Consider the following 18184-nt stretch of genomic DNA (forward strand, 5'->3'; position numbering starts at 1 on the left):
CTATGAATGGGGGCCAAATCGGTGGAGTGATTTATATATTACTCTGTCCGATCTTGATACATAAATACCCAGCCCCATCCCTGCCCTAGAAAAGATAGACCTATATTAATTCGGAAAGTAGCTCTGTTCACCTGCCCCTGCCACCCACCTGGAGCTCCTGCCCCCACAAAGCTGGCCCCTGCTCCGGATGAGCCCCTGCTCCCGATGAGCCCTTGCCCAGCATCCTGGGGCGGGGAGGGCATCAGCTTCTTTTGGAAGACAATCTGGGCCCTGTCGCTCCATTGGCCTGAAGAGGAAAGTGAGCCCCTAAGTGGGCAAGGGCAGCCCTCTGGGCCCAGCCGTCAGGTCCTTCGGAAGAGGTTACTGAGAAAGCCACCGGCGGGCCCGGGGCCCAGGCGCAGCGAGAAGCGGGGCGCGGCACGGCGCGGGGTCGACGACGACGCGGCGGCGCTCAGCTCCTTCTGGCGCTGTGAGCGCAGCTGCTGCCCGATCACCACCTGCATGTCGTCCTGCGGGAGGCCGTGGTCGGCTCAGCGCCGGTCCCGCCCCCTGCCCCGCCCCGCACACGGGCCCCGCCCCTCACCTGCCAGGCCTCCAGCTCCTGCGTGAGCGCCACCTTCTGGCGGATGGCGCGCAGCAGCTCCCGAGACAGGGAGTCTCGCTCCAGCGAGACGCGGTTGAGCTCCAGGGACAGCTCCAGGGCCCTAGGCGGGGAGGGGCAGAAGACGCGTTTGAGGGCGCTAGGGCCTCAGGGAGCCGGGGTGGCGGGGGACTTCTGGACCCGGGCGGGAGGAGGGCTGCCAACACCTAGATCAAGGAGGTCAGTGGGCCCCTGGGTGGGAGTGGGGATCATTATAACCCGTATCAGAAGAGGAATCAGGAGCCCAGGAGGGCCCAGAGGGCGCTGGGGCGGTGGTCAATGGCTTGAGGCTTACTTGTTCACGGCCTCGTCCCGGTCTGAGAGGGCACTGTGCAGGGCCTCCCCAGGGTCTTCCTGCGCCCGCAGCTCCTTCTGCCTCTGCAGCTCTTCCCGCAGGGACTGCAGCTCTGCCTGCTGCAGCGAGATCTGTGAGCAGAGGAGGGGGACCGTGCGGTAGATGGGCCAATGGGCCTCCCTGCTTCTCCCAGCAGCCCCGACTCTGGCTCTCCCCACCCCTCCTCTGCCTGCGACAGACACCCCAGGCAGCTGTGGCCCAGGCAGCTGTGGCCCTGTGCTGGAGACTCCTATATGAGCCCTCTGAGCCCCTCAGGCTGGTGCGGGGTGGAGTGGAGCAGGGTTAGTTGGAGTGGTATAACCCTGCAGGAGGGATGCAGGGAGAAGCATTGGGAGTGGAACTAAGGGGAGAGGTGCTGTCCAGGAAGTCTTCCTGGAGGAGGTGGCATACAGGCTGGCTCTTGAAGTAAGTTTGTTGAGATGAAAGCCGATCCAGGTATAGGGAGCTTAGTGGGCAAAGGCTGGGAGGTGGACATGGGAGACAGAAACTGACAGCTGGAGGGGCCGTGCATCCAGCACCGTGCCCTCTCCCCCACCTCATCTTGCAGCTTGGCCACTTCCACCTCCTTCTCCTCCAGTATCTCCGCTGGACTGAGGGATGCTCGCTTCTTGGGGGGCTCTAAGATCTCTTCCGGGGGTGAAGGCTGGGGGCTGGACGCCTTTCGGGTCTTTGGGGACCGGGTGGTCTGTGGGCCAAAGAAATGGGTTAGTGGTGTGGAGTTTATTGGGGAAAGGAGGAAAGGCGGAGCCTGCAACCCTCTCGATGGCACAGGTAAGGGGGCTGGGGCCCCACGAGCTCACCGGGGTGTCTCCGGGTGCGTCGGCGCCCTGGCCCTGGTCGCCGTCGTCGAGGCTGTGGGCCAGTTCTGACTGCAACGAGGCACCCGACACGTCGGCGTCCTGGAGGCGTGACTCCTCCTCCAGCTCGGAGACACGCCGCTGCAGCCTCCGCAGCGCACTCAGCGCCTCCCCAGCCTCTGACCGTGCGCGTTCCAGCTGTGGACGGTCCCGCAGACGGAAGCGCGGGCGGTCAGCGGGACGCACCCAACGCCGACATCCCGCGGCAGGTCCACACGGGGGTGCCGCGGAGAGCCCCGCACCCCAGCGGCCCAGGCTGTTCCCGTTCCTGGATCGCTGGGCGCCTTGGGCCGTGCACCTCCCTCAGCAGATATACAGTTTCCTCGCCTATAGAGCAGGGCCGCACCTCGAAGAGCCCCATCTCCTCCCCTGCCCAGTCTACCTCCTCATTCAGTAATTGTTTCATGCAGCATTTATTGGTGCTACTGAGGCTGCTTGTCCCACAGTAGTAAGAAGGGGCACCGGGATGCGAAGGAAGGCAAGCTCACCCCAAAGTGCAGACTCCTTTGATCTCTAACATCAGAGCCTGCATCCTCTTTTCATTTCTTTTTCTCCATCTCCATTGCCCAGCCATGGTCTAGGGGCTGTCATTCCTGGCCTGAACTCTGGCATCAGCCCCCTCCCTGCTGTTCCAGCTGCCAGGCTCTGATGCACTCTAAGAGCATGCCTCCCCTGCTCAACAGCCTTCCGTGGCTCCCACTTGCCCATGGGCTAATGCCCATGCTCTTGTGGGCCAGCCTCTGGGCCTCCCAGTGATCCAGCTCCGGCCTCATCTCCCAGAAAGCCCTGAAGCCATTGCTAAGGGTCCAGGCAGTTGTAGTCCCCCAGCCCTGCAGGTCACCTCCAGGCTGTGCTCCCGCCGCTCCCGCCTCAGCAGCAGCAACTCCTCGTGGGTGGTCTGCAGTCTGCCCTGACCCTTCTCCACCTCCTCACGCAGGCCTCGGATCTGGGCCTCCAGGTCCTGCCGGCGGCTCTGCAGCATCTGGTTCTGGGGAAAGGCCTGAGAGCTGGGGACAGGGGCAGCCCCTCCCAGCCCTCAGCCCGGCTTTTCTGGCTCAGATAATCCCCCAGCCCCAACTGACACTCACTTCCCCCTGCAGACTCTCCAGCCGCGTCCTCAGCTCTGCCCCAGCCAGTGCCTGAGCCTGGCACTGTCCCCGAAGGGCGTCCAGTTCCCTCTGAAGTTCCTGCTCAGTCTGGGAGGCCTGGGGAGGTGGAAAGACGGACAGAGGAGCCTCAGCACCAAGCCCAATGCACCCACTCCCCACTGGGGACCCAGGCATCCTCCCCCACCTTGTCCAGGGCCCTGGGGTCAGGGCCATCCCACCTGAGCCAGCTGCTGGCTGAGCCGGAGGTTCTGCTCGCTGAGCTCGCTGAGGGCCCGTGCCCGTTCTCGCCCACTGTCCTGCTGCTCCGAGCGCTGCTCCCCAAGCTGGGCCCGCAGGGCCTCCACGTCCCCCTCCAGCTCCACGGCCCGGGCCTCCCACTCGGCTCCTCGGGCTGCCAGGCCTCGTCGGAGCTCATGGTTCTCCTGCTGGAGCCGCTGTGGGGGCCAGGGCAGAGGGACAGAGGCAGAGAGGCACCGATTAGACTGGGCAGGCACAGAGAGATGGCGATGGAGGGACAGACACCTAGGGAGAAAGCCTAAGGGGGCCTTGTGTCCAAGACAGACACAAAAGCAAGGGAGAGTGAGGGAGGAAGCGTGAGCAAGACCCAGAGATTTAGAGGGAAGGTTCCGAGCAGACAGGACGCGTGGGCCCGGGGCAAGGGTGGGGGTGGGGATCTCTGATGACCACTCACCTCCAGCTGCTGCCGGGGCTTCTGGACCTGAGGTCGCAAGCGCCGTTTTTGGCGCCTGAGTCTGGCAGAGTTCAAGCCCCGGCCCATGGCAGCACACACCTGCTGTGTCCCAGGGGCTCTGGAGGCCTGGACTCTGCCCAGCCCCCTCCCCAGCTCCTCCTAGCCAGTTCCCTCTAATTAACCCTGGTCAGCCCCGCCCTGGCCCAAAAACCTGTCTGACCAGCGGGGGAACGCCCTGGCACACCCAGATGCCCAGCGTGGGGAGGCAGATGAGTCGGGGGTTAACCTCTGGCCCACTCTCTCTAGGCCCTCAAAGCGGGATGGGCCTGGATGAAGGTGACAATTGCCACAGCTGCTGCAGCGACTGGCAGGTACCCTGCATTAGGGCTCTATCTGCATTGCTTCATTTCATCCACTAGAGGGAGAATCACTAACGTCCTGGGTTTACAGATGGAACAAGCTCAAGAGTTGCTAAGTGCCTTGCCTAAGGACACACAGTCATTTATTGTTGTTTTTATTTTTTATTTATTTATTTATTTTGAGACAGATCTTTACTCTTTGGCCCAGGCTAGAGCGCAGTGGCACTATCTCAGCTCACGGCAATGTCCGCCTCCCAAGTTCAAGAGATTCTCCTGCCTCAGCCTCCCATGTAGCTAAGATTACTGGCGTGCGCCACCCTGCCCGGCAAATTTTTTTGTTTTCTTAGGAGAGACGGGGTTTCACCATGTTGGCCAGGCTGGTCCTGAACTCCTGGCCTTAAGCGATCCACCCTCCTCGGCCTCCCAAAGTGCTGGGATTACAGGCATGAGACACCGTGCCCAGCCGACACACAATAACTTCACAAAGCAGGGATGCCAACTCAGGCAGCAGAACTCTTAACCGAATACTGCAGAGGCAACACAGCTTCAGGATTAAGCTGTCAGGTTCAAGGTCAGATTGTCCTGGCTGATGCTCGGCTCTGCTGATGCCTTGTGGCCTGGACACAATATCTCTAAGTCTATCCACCCACACTGCTATCAATCCTCCCACATTTCCTGAGCTCCACTTGTTCTGGGGTCTGCTGTCAGCGGCACGTGAGACCACCAAGTTCACTGCTTCAAGCAGCTTAGAGTCCAGAGGGCATGGACACATGCCGGAGCCAGGTAGTTTCAGGGAGACAGTAAGGGCTGTAAAGAGACCCGGGAAATGATAGAGAGTAAGGAGTGGGGTGGGGGTGGAGGGTCCTTCAAGGAGGGCATCATGTTTGAGTCGACTTCTGCAGGACAAGAAGAGCCACCAGAAAGAAGGCTAGGCATTAAGGAACAGCAAGTGCAAAGTTCCTGAGGGAACAAGCGTGAGTTCTTGGAGGAACCGAAAAGAGCCCTCATTGTCGGGGAGAGGGTGGTTCGGCTGCCCTTCTTGGAGGAGGGGAGAAAGGGGTGGTGCCGCTGTGATGAGGTTGGGGAGGAGCCCAGTTCTCCGGGACTTTTAGGCCCTGGGGAAGGGTTTTGGTTTCATTCTAAGTGTGAGGGGGAGATTCTGGTTGAGGAGTGGATTTGCAGTTTTTGAAAATCCTGGGCTGTCCCTTAGAGAACGGGCTCCAGGGGTCAAAGGTGGAAGCTGGGGGCTGGGCGCGGTGGCTCACACCTATAATCCCAGCACTTTGGGAGGCTGAGGCAAGTGGATCGCCTGAGGTCAGGAGGTCAAGACCAGCCTGGCCAATATGGTGAAACCCCGTCTCTACTAAAAATACAAAAATTAGCTGGGCTTGGTGGCGCACACCTGGAATCCCAGCTACTCGGGAGGCTGAGGTGAGAGAATCACTTGAACCCAGGAAGCAGAGGTTGCAGTGAGCCAAGATCGCACCACTGCACTCCAGCCTGGGCGACAGAGCGAGACTCCATCTAAATAACAACAATAATAAAAGAGTGGAAGCTGGGGACTCAGGAGAAGGTGGCTGGAGTGTCTGGGGCAGAAGTGACGGAGGCTGTGATCTGTGATCAGCTTGGAGGCTGCAGAGCCGACCAGTGGGTGGTTGGAGTTTAGAAGAATCAAAAGGGCTTGCGGATATTGGGGGGAATTTGTTCACTCAAGAAAGGTTGGCTGAGCGCATTGACTCACACCTGTAATCCCAACACTTTGGGAGGCTAAGGCAGGCAGTTTGGTTGAGCCCAGGAGTTTGAGACCAGCCTGGGCAACATGGTGAGACCCCATCTCTACAAAAAATGCAAAAATTAGCCAGGTATGGTGGTGCATGTGTGCCTGTAGTCCCAACTACTCAGGAAGCTGAGATGGGAGGATTGCTTGAGCTAGTGAAGTTGAGGTTCCAGTGAGCTATGATTGCACCACTGCACACTATAGCCTGGGTGACAGAGGGAGACCCGGTCTCCAAAAAAAGAAAAAAAAAAAATAGAGAAAGAGTCCAAGGAGGTGCACAGGCTCTGGTCCTCAAGGTTGGGAAGGCGAGGATGGGGACAGCAGGAGATGGGGGCATGGAATCGAGTGCGTGGAATCAAGTGCCACTTGTGTTGAGATGCCCACTAGGTGCCCTGGTGGAGAGGGTTAGCTACCCAGGTCAGGCTCAGGGCAGTGGTTGGGGCCGACGCAGCAGATAAAGGAGGGTGTTCAGGAGACCAGATGTGAGCCCCAGAGCAAGAATTGGGCCAAAAATAGAACCTGGGCAGAGGGAACTGTTCCTACCTCATTGGGCTGGGCAAGAATCAATGGAGAGTCATGGAAAGCACTCAGCCCAGTGCCAGGCAAGGAGTGGACACCCATGACTGTTGCCTGGTGTTCCGCTATACTGCTGAGGAGCTGGACACAAGATCCAGAGAGGGCCAGCAGCTGACCCAGGGTCACACAGCTGGACAAGGGTCTGAACCCAGTTTGTTTTTGTTTTTTGAGATGCAGTCTCGCTCTGTCACCCAGGCTGGAGAGCAGTGGCATGATCTTGGCTCATAGCAACCTCTGCCTCCCAGGTTCAAGTGATTCTCTTGCCTCAGTCTCCCAATTAGCTGGGACTACAGGCACACCCCATCATGCCTGGCTAATTTTTTTTGTATTTTTAGTAGAGACGGGGTTTCACCATGTTGGCCAGGCTGGTCTTGAAGTCCCGACCTCAAGTGATCCAGCCACCTCAGCCTCCCAAAGTGCTGGGATTACAGGTGTGAGCCACCATGCCTGGCCTGAATCCAGGTCTTAATCCTCAGAGTTCATGCCTTTTTTTCTTTCCTTTCCTTTCCTTTTTTTCTTTTCTTTCTCTCTCCTTCCTTCCTTCCTTCCTTTTTTTTTTTTTTTCAGGATCTCACTCTGTTGCCCAAGCTGTAGTGCAGTGGATCATAGAATCATAGCTTACTGCAGCCTCAAACTCTAAAATTCCTGGGCTCAATTGAACCCCCTGCCTCGGCCTCCTGAGTAGCTGAGACTACAGGTGCCACCACCACATCCAGCTAATTTTCTTATTTTTTGTAGAGACAGAGTCTCACTACGTTGCCCAGGCTGTTCTCGAACACTGGGCTAGTGATCTTCCTGCCTTGGCCTCCCAAAGTGCTGGGATTACAGGTGTGAGGTACTGTGCCCGGCACCCAGAGTTCATGTTCTTTGCCACTGGGCAACACTGCCAGGGGGACTGGGCCCAGCTCTGACCTGTTCCAAAGTCCCCCCCTCGCCCGGCTGTCCTCCCCAGCTCCTCTCTCCTTCCGTTGCCTGACTCCCTTCCCTTGTCCTCTCCAGGCCCACCCGTCCTCCCCTGCCCACCCACCCACCCACCCCGTCCAGTGCTAGCTCACTTCCTCACGCTCCAAGTGCTGGGCGCTCAGCGTCTCCAGCTGCCGCCGCAGCTCTTCATTTCGCTCCAGAAGCATCTTGCCGAGCTCCGCGGCCAACAGCAGGTCTTTCTCCTTCTGCTGCAGCTGCAAGGCTAGGTCCTCGGGCTCCTCAGGCCCTGGGCCCCCTCCCAGGAATGAGTCCCGCCGCTCCAGCACAAAGGGGAAGAAGCCCTCGTCGCCGCTGGGAGAGGCGCCCCCTGAGAGCGGCCCGGACGGGAAGCTGGGCCCATCTGGAGAGCTCATGTCACCTGCAGCATCTGCGGGGACAGGTGGCTGCGGGACACTCTACTCTGCAGCCTGACAGGGGCTCACCCTCCGCCCAACACCTGACCCTCCAGGAAATCTCCACCTGCTGCCAGCCGGCCCGGTCCTGCAGCCAGGGCTTCCTGGGCCACAAAGGGTTAATGACCTGTGTTTTGGCTACCCAGTTCCGTTAATGTCCCTGGGGTAAACTGAGGCAGGAAGCAGAAGGAAATGACCTGCCCAGCCTTTGGCCTCTGCCAGACAATCTCTGTCCCCAGGAAAGCTCATTCCAGTGCTCCAGGGCCACAGGCCACCTCTGCTCCCTGTCCCCTCTCTTCCCAGAACCCAGCAGTTTGGCTTGTAGCCCCTCGCCATCTGAGACAGTTCCCAGAACCCAGGTTCTCAGGGACTCAGCAGTTGGAGTTGAGCCCAGCCTCTTCTCCTCTCAGGAATGCAGGACCCTAAGGCTTGGGAACTGAGGTATCTTCGCCCCCAGGAATCCAGCTCCTTCCCCTGCCAGAAGCCCAGATCCCAGCCCCTGACCTCCCGGGTCTCTCGCCCTCATTCTCCTGTTACCTCCTGAGCAGGTGCTTTGACTCCACCCTCCAGACTCAGAGGTCCCCACCTCCAATGTCCCCCATCAAGGATTCCCACCCCAGTCCCCATTTTCCACGGGACTCAGGCATTCATGCCCCCACCCCTCCGGACTCAGGAGCCCTGACCCTCAGCCCCCCAGTTTCCCAGGGCCCTGGCGTGGGGCCCAGGACAGGGCGAGGTAACAGGTTGTGCCGGCCGCCCGGCCGCAGCGCGGTTCGGAGTTTCTGTTTACTTCCCGGTCCGCCCCTGGGGACGGGAGCCCTGGGCTCCCCTAGGGCTGCTCAGGGGCTGGGGTTCAGGGGCTCGGGTCAGAGGGCCCGACACAACAGCTTTACCAGCCCCAGCCCTCCGGGGGGTCACCACCCACTAGGCACACACACCCGTGCTCTCCCTCCTCCTCTCGCCCGGTGTCCATGGGCAGCCCTGCTCGCAGGACGTGAGTGTCACGGTGGTCCCAGCCCAGCCGCCCCCAGGCCGCTCCCGGGGATCTCCCTGACTTGGCCCTCGCGGGCCCCGCTCCCCCGCCCCCCTCCACGCGAGAGACAGGGACCTGGAGACCGCTCCCCCTCCCCTTTCGCACCTAGCTGCCCAGGTGTTGGGGCCTCCAGCCCCCCGACCCCCAGCCCCAGGCGTCGGAAGCCCAGAGAAGCGGCTGGGCTCACCCCCGACGGCTGAGCTCCTGCCGGCGCCCCCGGTTCCCCGGCGATCCCGGTTCCCCTGCCCCCGCCCCGGCTCCCCCACCTTCTCCGCCGACGCGGCCGGACCAGGCCCTCCCCAGGCTCGAGGGGCCCGGCCCTCGGCGTCCCCCAGGTTCTCACCCGAAGCCGCCGGGCTCCCTCCGAGGTCCCCGCGGTCTCCGGTCCCCTCTTCCGGAGGCGGCTCCAGGTGTGCGGCCAACACAGGTGAAGGGGCGGGGCCGCGGGAGGGGCCGGGGCGCTCCCTGGCTGCCTGAATGGCCGGGCGGGGTCGAGGGAGAGTCGCTTCCACCTGGGTGGGGGGCACTGGCCCAACCTGCTGTGGTTGCAAATGGCCCGGCCAGTTAACTGAGCATCTACTGTTTGCAGATCCTACATTGAGGTAGCCGCCGCTCCTTTCCCGTCACGACTGCCTTGCCCTGTGGGGTAGGAAATTATTAGCAATGACAACACCACCGAATCTGACATCTTAAGCATTCTGCTAAGTAAACTCTTTTTTATTTTTTAGAGATGGGATTTTGCTCTGTCACGCAGGCTGGAGTGCAGTGGCACCATCACTGCAGTCTCGTCCTCCCAGGCTCAAGCGATCCTCCCACTACAGCCTCCCCAGCAGCTGGGACTGCAGGTACATGCCACCATGCCCAGCTAATTTTTGTACTTTTTGTAGGGGTGGGGTTTCACCATGTTGCCCAGGCTGGTCTCAAACTTCTGGATTCAAGCAATCCTCCCGCTTCGGCCTCCCAAAGTGCTGGGATTACAGGCATGAGCCTCTGCTTCTGGTCAAGTAAACTCTTTTATAGGCATAACTTGTTGACCTTTTTTTTTTTTTTTTTGAGATGGAATTTTACTCTTCTTGCCCAGGCTGGAGTACAGTGGTGCCATCTCAGCTCACAGCAGCCTCTGCTCCCGGGTTCAAGGGATTCTCCTGTCTCAGCCTGGTGAGTAGCGGGTACTATAGGCATGCACCACTACATCCAGCTAATTTTGTATTTTTAGTAGAAATGGTGTTTCAATGTGTTGGCCAGGCTGGTCTCAAACTCCTGACCTCATGATCCGCCCACCTCAGCCTCCCAAAGTGCTGGGATTACAGAGTGAGCCACCTCCCCGGCTCAACTTGTTGACTTTCATGATGACCTGATGACGAGGAACTGCTGTCATCCCCATCTTACAGATGAGGAAGCTGAGGCTCGGGGGCGGAGGGGGGTCCTCCACCTTGTTTGGGGTCCCCTGGTCAGAACTGGAAGGTGAACAGCACAAGTGTGGCTTTAGGGTCATGCTCTTTACTGATTCCCATGCCGCAGACAAGGACACTGTAGCCCAGGCAGTGACAGTGACTTGCCCAGAGCCATGCCCAAGTCCGTGTGGCTCCACACCTGGGGTTCTCAGTTCCTGAGTTATGCAGAGCTGGGGACCGTGCTCTTGTCTGGGACAGGGGCCTTGGTGTGGAGATGGGAAGGTCCGGGGCTGGGGACCCAGGGTGGCTTGGGCAGCAGTGATGCCCCATCCATGGCCTTGTGTCTTGTCACGATTTATCTCCAGACTCCAGGGCTCCCTGGGCCTCGTGACAGGGGCTCCTGGCCTGGAGAGCAGGACAGATGGAAGGCTGGGAGCAGCGGCGTGCTGGTAAGCGTTTAGCAACAGGCTCCCTGGCTAAAACAAAAGCCCTCGCTCGTTGCATTTGCCAATATCCATGATGCAATACCCGCTCCTCGGCTGACTTCCAGCTACTCACCTGGCGTCACGGAGTGCAGAGGTAGAAGGGGCTGTGCACATCAGCTCTGGCTGGCCGGTGTCAGCTGGGTCTGTGCACCTCTGGCTGGGGGTCAGGACTCCTGAGTCTTGGGGGTCTGGGGGCTACTTACTTGGGTTCTAGAAAAATAGGAGGAGGGTGGGGGCTGGGACTCCTGGCTTGTGGGAAAAGGGGAGCAAGGACTCCTTGGAGAGGTGACTTAGGAACTGGGACTCCTGGGTCCTGGGGCTGGGACAGGGTTTTCTGCCAGCAGAGAGTAGGGGAGCCAGAGATTTGTCTTACAGCCACATTGCCCAGCAAGCCTGACACTTTCTCCCACTGCACCTGTGGGAGCAGCCTGGTAGCCACTGGAGGACTGAAGACATCCCAGCCTCCCCTGGGTGCTGCTATGTGACCCTCTGGAAATAGAAGCTCAATGTCCCCTCCAAATGCCAGTCACCCTGGGCCCCACTCACACCCACACGTAGCACATCTTGAGCGCCTCCTGCCAGGCTGAGCTCATCCCAGGATGAAGTGATTACAGCCCTACTCCCAGAAGGTTCACAGTCCACCTGGGCCATGGGAGGGAGCGTAGACCTATAAACCAGAAATGAACAAATAAAACGATACAGCAAAGTGCTTGGCCCATGGGTGCTGGCATCACATGGCTTCGGTACAGGATCCAGTTGGCCACATACCAGATGTGGGTGCCTGTGCCCTTCAGCTGATTAACCTCTGCGGCCCTCAGTTTCCCCATCTGTAAAATGGGGATGATAGTTCCTAGCTTATAGGGATGTGAGGATTTTTTTTGAGATGGAGTCTCGCTCTCTCCCCCAAGCTGGAGTGCGTTGGTGAGATCTCGCCTCACTGCAACCTCTGCCTCCCGGTTTCAAGTGATTCTCCTGCCTCAGCCTCCTAAGTAGCTGGGATTACAGGCGTGTGCCACCACACCTGGCTAATTTTCGTATTTTTAGTAGAGACAGGGTTTCACTGTGTTGCCCAGGATGGTCTTCAACTGACCTCAGGTGATCTGCCCGCCTCAGCCTCCCAGAGTGCTGGGATTACGGGTGTGAGCCACCGTGCCTGGCCAGGTGTGAGGATTAAATGAGTGTGAAGTGCCAGCACTTAGTCCTTGCTGGTGATCTCCGCGTGGCCACCAGAGATGACTCACCTGCATGTCACACTCTATTTCATCCTCAGAGCAACCCTATGAGGTCACGCCATTCACAGGTGAGGAGCCCAGCTCAGAGAGGCTAAGTCATTTGTCTGTGGGTACATAGCAGAGCCTTCATCCCAGCTTGCCTAGCTCTCAGCCTCAATCACTCTTGGGAAATTTGTGTTGTTTTTGTTTTTTTCGGAGATAGGGTCTCACTCTGTCACCCAGGTTGAAGTACAGTGGCATGATCATAGCTTACAGCAGCCTCGAACTCTTGGGCTCAAGCGATCCTCCTGCCTCAGCCTCCTGAGTGACTGGGACAACAGGCAGATGCCATCATGCCCTGCTAACTTTTTTATTTTTTGTTTGTTTGTTTGTTTTTTTGAGACAGAGTCTCGCTCTGTCGTCCAGGCTGGAGTGCAGTGGCACGATCTTGGCTCACTGCAAGCTCCGCCTCCCGGGTTCATGCCATTTTCCTGCCTCAGCCTCCCGTGTAGCTGGGACTACAGGTGCCTGCCACCACGCCCGGCCAATTTTTTGTATTTTTAGTAGAGATGGGGTTTCATCGTGTTAGGCAGGATGGTCTCGATCTCCCAACCTCATGATCTGCCCGCCTCGGCCTCCCAAAGTGCTGGGATTACAGGCGTGAGCCACCACGCCCAGCCTAACTTTTTTATTTTTTGTAGAGATGCGGTCTTGCTATGTTGCCTAGGCTGGTCTCGACTTCTGGCCTCAAGCAATCCTCCTGCCTTGGCCTCCCAAAGCGCTGGGATCTGAGGCATGAGCCAGTGTGCCTGGCTTTGAATATTTGAATCTGGTCCTCAGTCTCCTCTGGAACCAGGAGTCCTGGCCTCCATCTCCCTGTTGGGTCTAAGAGTCCTGGCCACCCAGCGTGCAGGGGACCTCAGCCCTCCCCTCACCCCCAGGCTCCCTGCTGATCCCAGGAGAAAAATGAATAGGAGGGACAGAGTGACCTCAGGGAAGGCCCGGGGAGGCTGGGACATGTCTGGTTAAGAAGGAAGGGATCGGCCGGGCACGGTGGTTCATGCCTGTAATCCCAGCACTTTGGGAGGCCGAGGTGGGTGGATCACGAGGTCAGGAGCTCAAGACCAGCCTGGACAAAATGCTGAAACCCCATCTCTACTAAAAATACAAAAATTGGCTGGGCGCAGTGGCTCATGCCTGTAATCCCAGCACTTTGGGAGACCGAGGCAGGTGGATCACGAGGTCAGGAGATTGAGACCATCCTGGCTAACATGGTGAAACCCCGTCTCTACTAAAAATACAAAAAATTAGCCGTGTGTGGTGGCGGGCGCCTGTAGTCCCAGCTACTCAGGAGGCTGAGGCATGAGAATCGCTTGAACCTGGGAGACGGAGGTTGCAGTGAGCCAAGACCGCACCATTGCACTCCAGCCTGGGAGACAGAGTGAGACTCCATCTCAAAACAAAAACAAAAACAAAAGACAAAACAAAACAAAATACAAAAATTAGCCGGGCGTGGTGGCACGCGCCTGTAATCACAACTACTTGAGAAGCTGAGGCAGGAGAATCAGTTGAACCCGGGCAGCAGAGGTTGAAGTGAGCTGAGATCGCACCACTGCACTCCAACCTGGGTGACAGAGCAAGACTCCATTTCAAAAAAGAAAAAAAAGAAGGGAAGGATGATCACCCAGCCTCACCTGCTCTCCAGCCCAAACAAGCCAGCTTCCAGGGTGCTTAGTTTGGTATGCCCTCCCCGCCTTTCCATCCACCCGCTGAGCCCTGGGGGGTTCTGAGTCTTGGTTGGGAGTTGAGGAGGGGTCTCATCCCTGGGGAAGCCTCGTCAGATCTCACAATGCCGTGGGAGTCTATGCTAGGCATCCAGAGGCCAGCAGAACCCCACTCTCCTCTTGCCCTTCCCCAGAAGCAGTCTGGTAGAAATAACTTGGGTCCAGACCCAGGTGCCTCCAGGCTTTTATGACGCATGCTAAGTCCATGAACAGTAGGTAGTATTGTTTGGAGCATTTAAAACCTTTATATAAAATATTTCACACTGAATTCATTGTTCTGCAACTTGTTTTTTTGATGTATGCTTATGTTTCCAAGTGTTTTCTCCCACTTATTAAAAAAAAAAAAAAATCAGGGCAGGCACGGTGGCTCATGCCTGTAATCCCAGCACTTTGGGAGGCCGAGGAGGTGGGTGGATCATGGGGTCAGGAGTTCAAGACCAGCCTGGCCAAGATGGTGAAACGCCCTCTCTACTAAAAATACAAAAAATTAGCTGGGCGTGGTGGCAGATGCCTGTAATCCCAGCTACTTGGGAGGCTGAGTCAGGAGAATCGCTTGAACCTGGGAGACAGAGGTTGCAGTGTGCTGAGAATGTGCCACTGCACTCCAGCCTGGGTGACAGAACAAGAGTCTGTCTCAGAAAAAAAAAAAAAATCAGCTTTGGCTGAGCACAGTGGCTCACACCTGTAATCCCAACACTTTGGGAGGCTGAGACGGGCAGATAACTTGAGGCCAGAAGTTTGAGACCAGCCTGGGTAACATGGCAAAACCCCGTTTCTACAAACAATACAAAAATTAGCAGGCCATAGTGGCGTGTGCCTATAGTCCCAGCTACTCACAGGGCTAAGGCAGGAGGATCACTTTAGTCCAGGAAGTGGAGGCTGCAGTGAGCTGAGATTGTGCCACTGTACTCCAGCCTGGGTGACAGAGCAAGGCCCTATCTCAAAAAAAAAAATAATTCAGCTTTATTGAGGTAGGTATTAGCTTCCTAGGGCTGATGTATGTAACAAAACATCCACCAGCACGGGAAACAGAGCAAGACCCCATCTCTACAAACATAAAGAATAATTAGTGGCACATGCCTGCAGTCCCGGCTGCTTGGGAGGCTGAGGTGGGAGGATCCCTTGAGCCCAGGAGGTCAAGGCTGCAGTGAGCCATAATTGCATCACTGCACTCCAGCCTGGATGAGAGAGCGAGACCCTGTCTCAAACAAAAAAAGAGAACCAAAAAAACCACAAAGTGGGTTTACACAACAGAAAAATTATTGTATTACAGTTCTGGAGGCCAGAAGCCTGAAGTGAGGGTTGGTTCCTTCTGGAGGCTCTGAGGGTGAATCTACTCCATGCCTCTCCCTGGGCCATGGTGACTATAGATGCTCCTTGGTGTTCTGTGCCTTGTGGCCACATCAGTCCAGTCGCTGCCTCTGCTTTCACGTGACCTGCCCCTCTAGGTCTTCTTAGTCTAAGACTGAAATTTCCCTCTTTTATAAAGATGCCAGCCATTGAATTTAGGGCCCACCCTAAATCTAGGATGATCTCATCTTGAGATCTTTAGCTTATGTCTGCAAAGACCCATTTTTCTTTTTTCTTTTCTTTCTTTGAGACAGAGTCTCGCTCTGTCGCCCAGGCTGGAGGGCAGTGGCACGATCTCAGCTCACAGTAACCTCTGCCTCCCGGGTTCAAGCAATTCTCCTGCCTCAGCTTCCCAAGTAGCCGGGACCACAGGTGCGAGCCACCACATCCAGCTAATTTTTGTATTTTTAGTACAGATGGGGTTTCACCATGTTTGCCAGACTGGTCTCGATCTCCTGACCTCGTGATCTGCCCGCCTCGGCCTCCCAAAGTGCTGGGATTACAGGCGTGAGCCACTGCGCCCGGCCAGCTTATGTATTTTTAAGACAGGGTCTCACACTGTCACTTGGCTGGAATGCAGTGGTGCAGTACCAGCTCACTGCTGCCTCACTGTCCCGGGCACAGGTGATCCTCCCGCCTCAGCCTACCAAGTAGCTGGCACTATAGGTGTGCACCACCACTCCCAGCTAATTTGTGTATTTTTTGTAGAGACAGGGTCTCACTATATTGTCCAGGTTGGTTTCGAACGCCTGGGCTCAAGTGATCTGCCTGTGTTGGCCTCCCAAAGTGCTGGGATTACAGGCATGAACCACCACGCCTGGCCTAAAGCGTAGGCTTTAATTTATACTAGGTAATAAAGTGCCTGACTCCCTTTTTGATGTTTTACAGCTGACAGCTTTAAAGCCCCGTGCCTACCTCTTCTCCTTGTGCCCACATGTGGGCAAGCTGATCTGAAGGCCCTGGTGCCCTCTCCCTCACTCTATAGAGAAATTTAAATTAGGAAAGTCCTGGCTGGTTGGAAGGGACCCTCATCCCACTTTATCCCCTAACCATAATAAAAGTCCCTCCTTGAATTACTTGAACACGGGAGGTGGAGGTTGCAGTGAGCCCAGATTGTGCCACTGCACTCCAGCCTGGGCGACAGAGTGAGACTCCATTAAACACACACACACACACACAAAACAACAACAACAACAACAACAACAAAACCCTCCTTGCTCTCTTAAACCACTCTCAGAGCTGCCTGGGAGCCCACTCTGCTCTCCCAGAAAGCCTATCGTTGAGTAATCAAACTCTTCTTATTCTCTTGGTGTGTTCGTGGCCTTATTGGTCTCTAATATGAACCAAATTTGGCACATAGGGTAAATCACAAAACATGTTTCTATCTGCAGAGGGTGAATTTCTTTTTATTTATTTATTTTATTTCTATATGAACAAATGCTGCCTCCCCTGCAGAGCATCCATTTCTTTCTTTCCGTTTTTGGTAGAAATGCGGTCTCAGTATGTTGCCCAGGCTGGGTCTCCCTCAAATTCCAGGCCTCAAAGGATCCTCCTGCCTTGGCCTCCCAAAGTGCTGGGATTACAGGTGTGAGTCACCACACACCTGGCTAGAGCACGAATTTCATCTGGGTCACACCTGGCCAATACTTGGCATTGTCAGACTTTAAAATTTTGCCAATCTGATGACAAACATGGGATCTGTTATGGAGTAAATTGTGCCCTGTCAATATTCTTATGTTGACCATTACAGGAATGGTGGCTCACGCCTGTAATCCTAGCACTTTGGGAGCCTGAGGCAGGAGAAATGGTTGAGCCTAGGAGTTCAAGAAAGCCCTGAGCAACACAGGGAGGCCCCGTCTCTACCAAAAGAAAAGAAAAAGAAAAAAAAGAAAAAACATGGGCATGGTGGCTTGGGCCAGTTGTCCCAGCTACTCGACAGGCTGAGACAGGAGGATTGCTTGAGCCTAGGAGTTCCAGGCTGCGGTGAGCTATGATCATGCTACTGCTGCACTCCAGCCTGGGAGACAGAGCGAGACCCTGGCTCAAAACAAACAAACAAACAAAAAAACCAAAACCAACCAACCAAACAAAAAAACAAACCAGAGAGAGAAGAAGAATTTGTATGTTAAAGCCCTAACCCCCAGTACCTCAGAATGTGATTATAGTTGGAGATAGAGCTGACAAAAAAGTGACTAACTTAAAATGAGGCTTTTAGGGTGGCCCCGATGATTGACTTCTTACAAGAGGTCAATGACCAGGCGCGGTGGCTCACGCCTGTAATCCCAGAACTTTGGGAGGCCGAGGCCGGCAGATCACGAGGTCAGGAGATGGAGACCATCCTGGCTAACACGGTGAAACCCCGTCTCTACTAAAATACAAAAAAATTAGCCGGGCGTGGTGGCGGGCGCCTGTAGTCCCAGCTACTCGGGAGGCTGAGGCAGGAGAATGGCGTGAACCAGGGAGGCGGAGTTTGCAGTGAGCCGAGATCGCGCCACTGCACTCCAGCCTGGGCGACAGAGCGAGACTTCGTCTCAAAAAACAAAAAACAAAACAAAACAAAAGAGGACGATACTTCTGGGGTGTGCAGGCGCAGGGGGACGACCGTGTCGGGAAACAGCAAGAGGACGCCCATCTGCCTGCCCAGGAGGAGGCATCAGGAGAAACTAGCCCCTCAGGCACCTTGATCTTGGCCTTCCAGTTTCCAGAACTGTGAGAACGTAAACTTCTGGTTGAGCCTCCCAGTCCTTGGTGTTTTGTTCTGGCGGCCCCAGCGAGCGGGCGCGGGATCGCAGTGTTTGCCTTTGCATCTCCAGCTCCGCATCCTGCTCGCTGTTTATTTTGTGAGCAGCTCCGGCGGCTGCCCCTGAACTGCTCCGAGACTGAGCAGTTTAACTCACACTCGCCCAGCCGCCCTCCCCAGGAAGCCTCCCGCCCGCTTCCTCCAGTTCCTTCCCCACCTGTCCGGCCTCCTAGCCCGGTGCTCTCGGCGCGGGAGGGGGCGGCTCGCAGACCCCCAGGTCTCGGCTTCCCGGATCTCCCCCGCCTACTCACTCCCCGGTCCCCGGCTCCCGGCACTGGCAGGCGCTGTGGCTTCCGCGCAGTGCCTGCTGCATTTAAATGTCCGGCACTTAGGGAGAGGGGTGCAGTCGCGGAGCAGCCGCTGCTCCCGGCATCTAGAGGGGCCCAA

At 56.7% G+C, this 18184-nt stretch overlaps 2 protein-coding genes across 3 annotated transcripts; one reads left to right on the forward strand and one right to left on the reverse strand.

Moving 5' to 3' along the window:
- Positions 1–105: 105 nt before the first annotated feature.
- BICDL2 (BICD family like cargo adaptor 2) lies at positions 106–9197 on the reverse strand. Of its 2 annotated transcripts, none has more exons than XM_054668761.2 (10): positions 9117–9197; positions 7420–7731; positions 3180–3395; positions 2941–3057; positions 2694–2840; positions 1796–1990; positions 1531–1680; positions 936–1066; positions 584–704; positions 106–509 (listed from the first exon to the last, which is right to left on the reverse strand). In XM_054668761.2, the coding sequence occupies exons 2-10, from the start codon at positions 7699–7701 to the stop codon at positions 342–344; spliced, it is 1527 nt and encodes a 508-aa protein (XP_054524736.1). In that variant the 5' UTR covers positions 7702–7731; positions 9117–9197; the 3' UTR covers positions 106–341. The 2 variants fall into 2 exon arrangements, with proteins under 2 accessions (XP_054524736.1, XP_054524726.1); XM_054668751.2 differs by having other exon boundaries at positions 7420–7715; positions 9117–9178.
- Positions 7706–13915, forward strand: LOC107966398 (putative uncharacterized protein FLJ46214). The gene has a single exon (XM_009430140.5). The coding sequence runs from the start codon at positions 8332–8334 to the stop codon at positions 8971–8973; it is 642 nt and encodes a 213-aa protein (XP_009428415.1). The 5' UTR covers positions 7706–8331; the 3' UTR covers positions 8974–13915.
- Positions 13916–18184: the final 4269 nt, after the last annotated feature.

This window comes from Pan troglodytes, chromosome 18, assembly GCF_028858775.2.
Source record: "Pan troglodytes isolate AG18354 chromosome 18, NHGRI_mPanTro3-v2.0_pri, whole genome shotgun sequence".
In the NCBI taxonomy this organism is placed as follows: Eukaryota; Metazoa; Chordata; class Mammalia; order Primates; family Hominidae; genus Pan; species Pan troglodytes.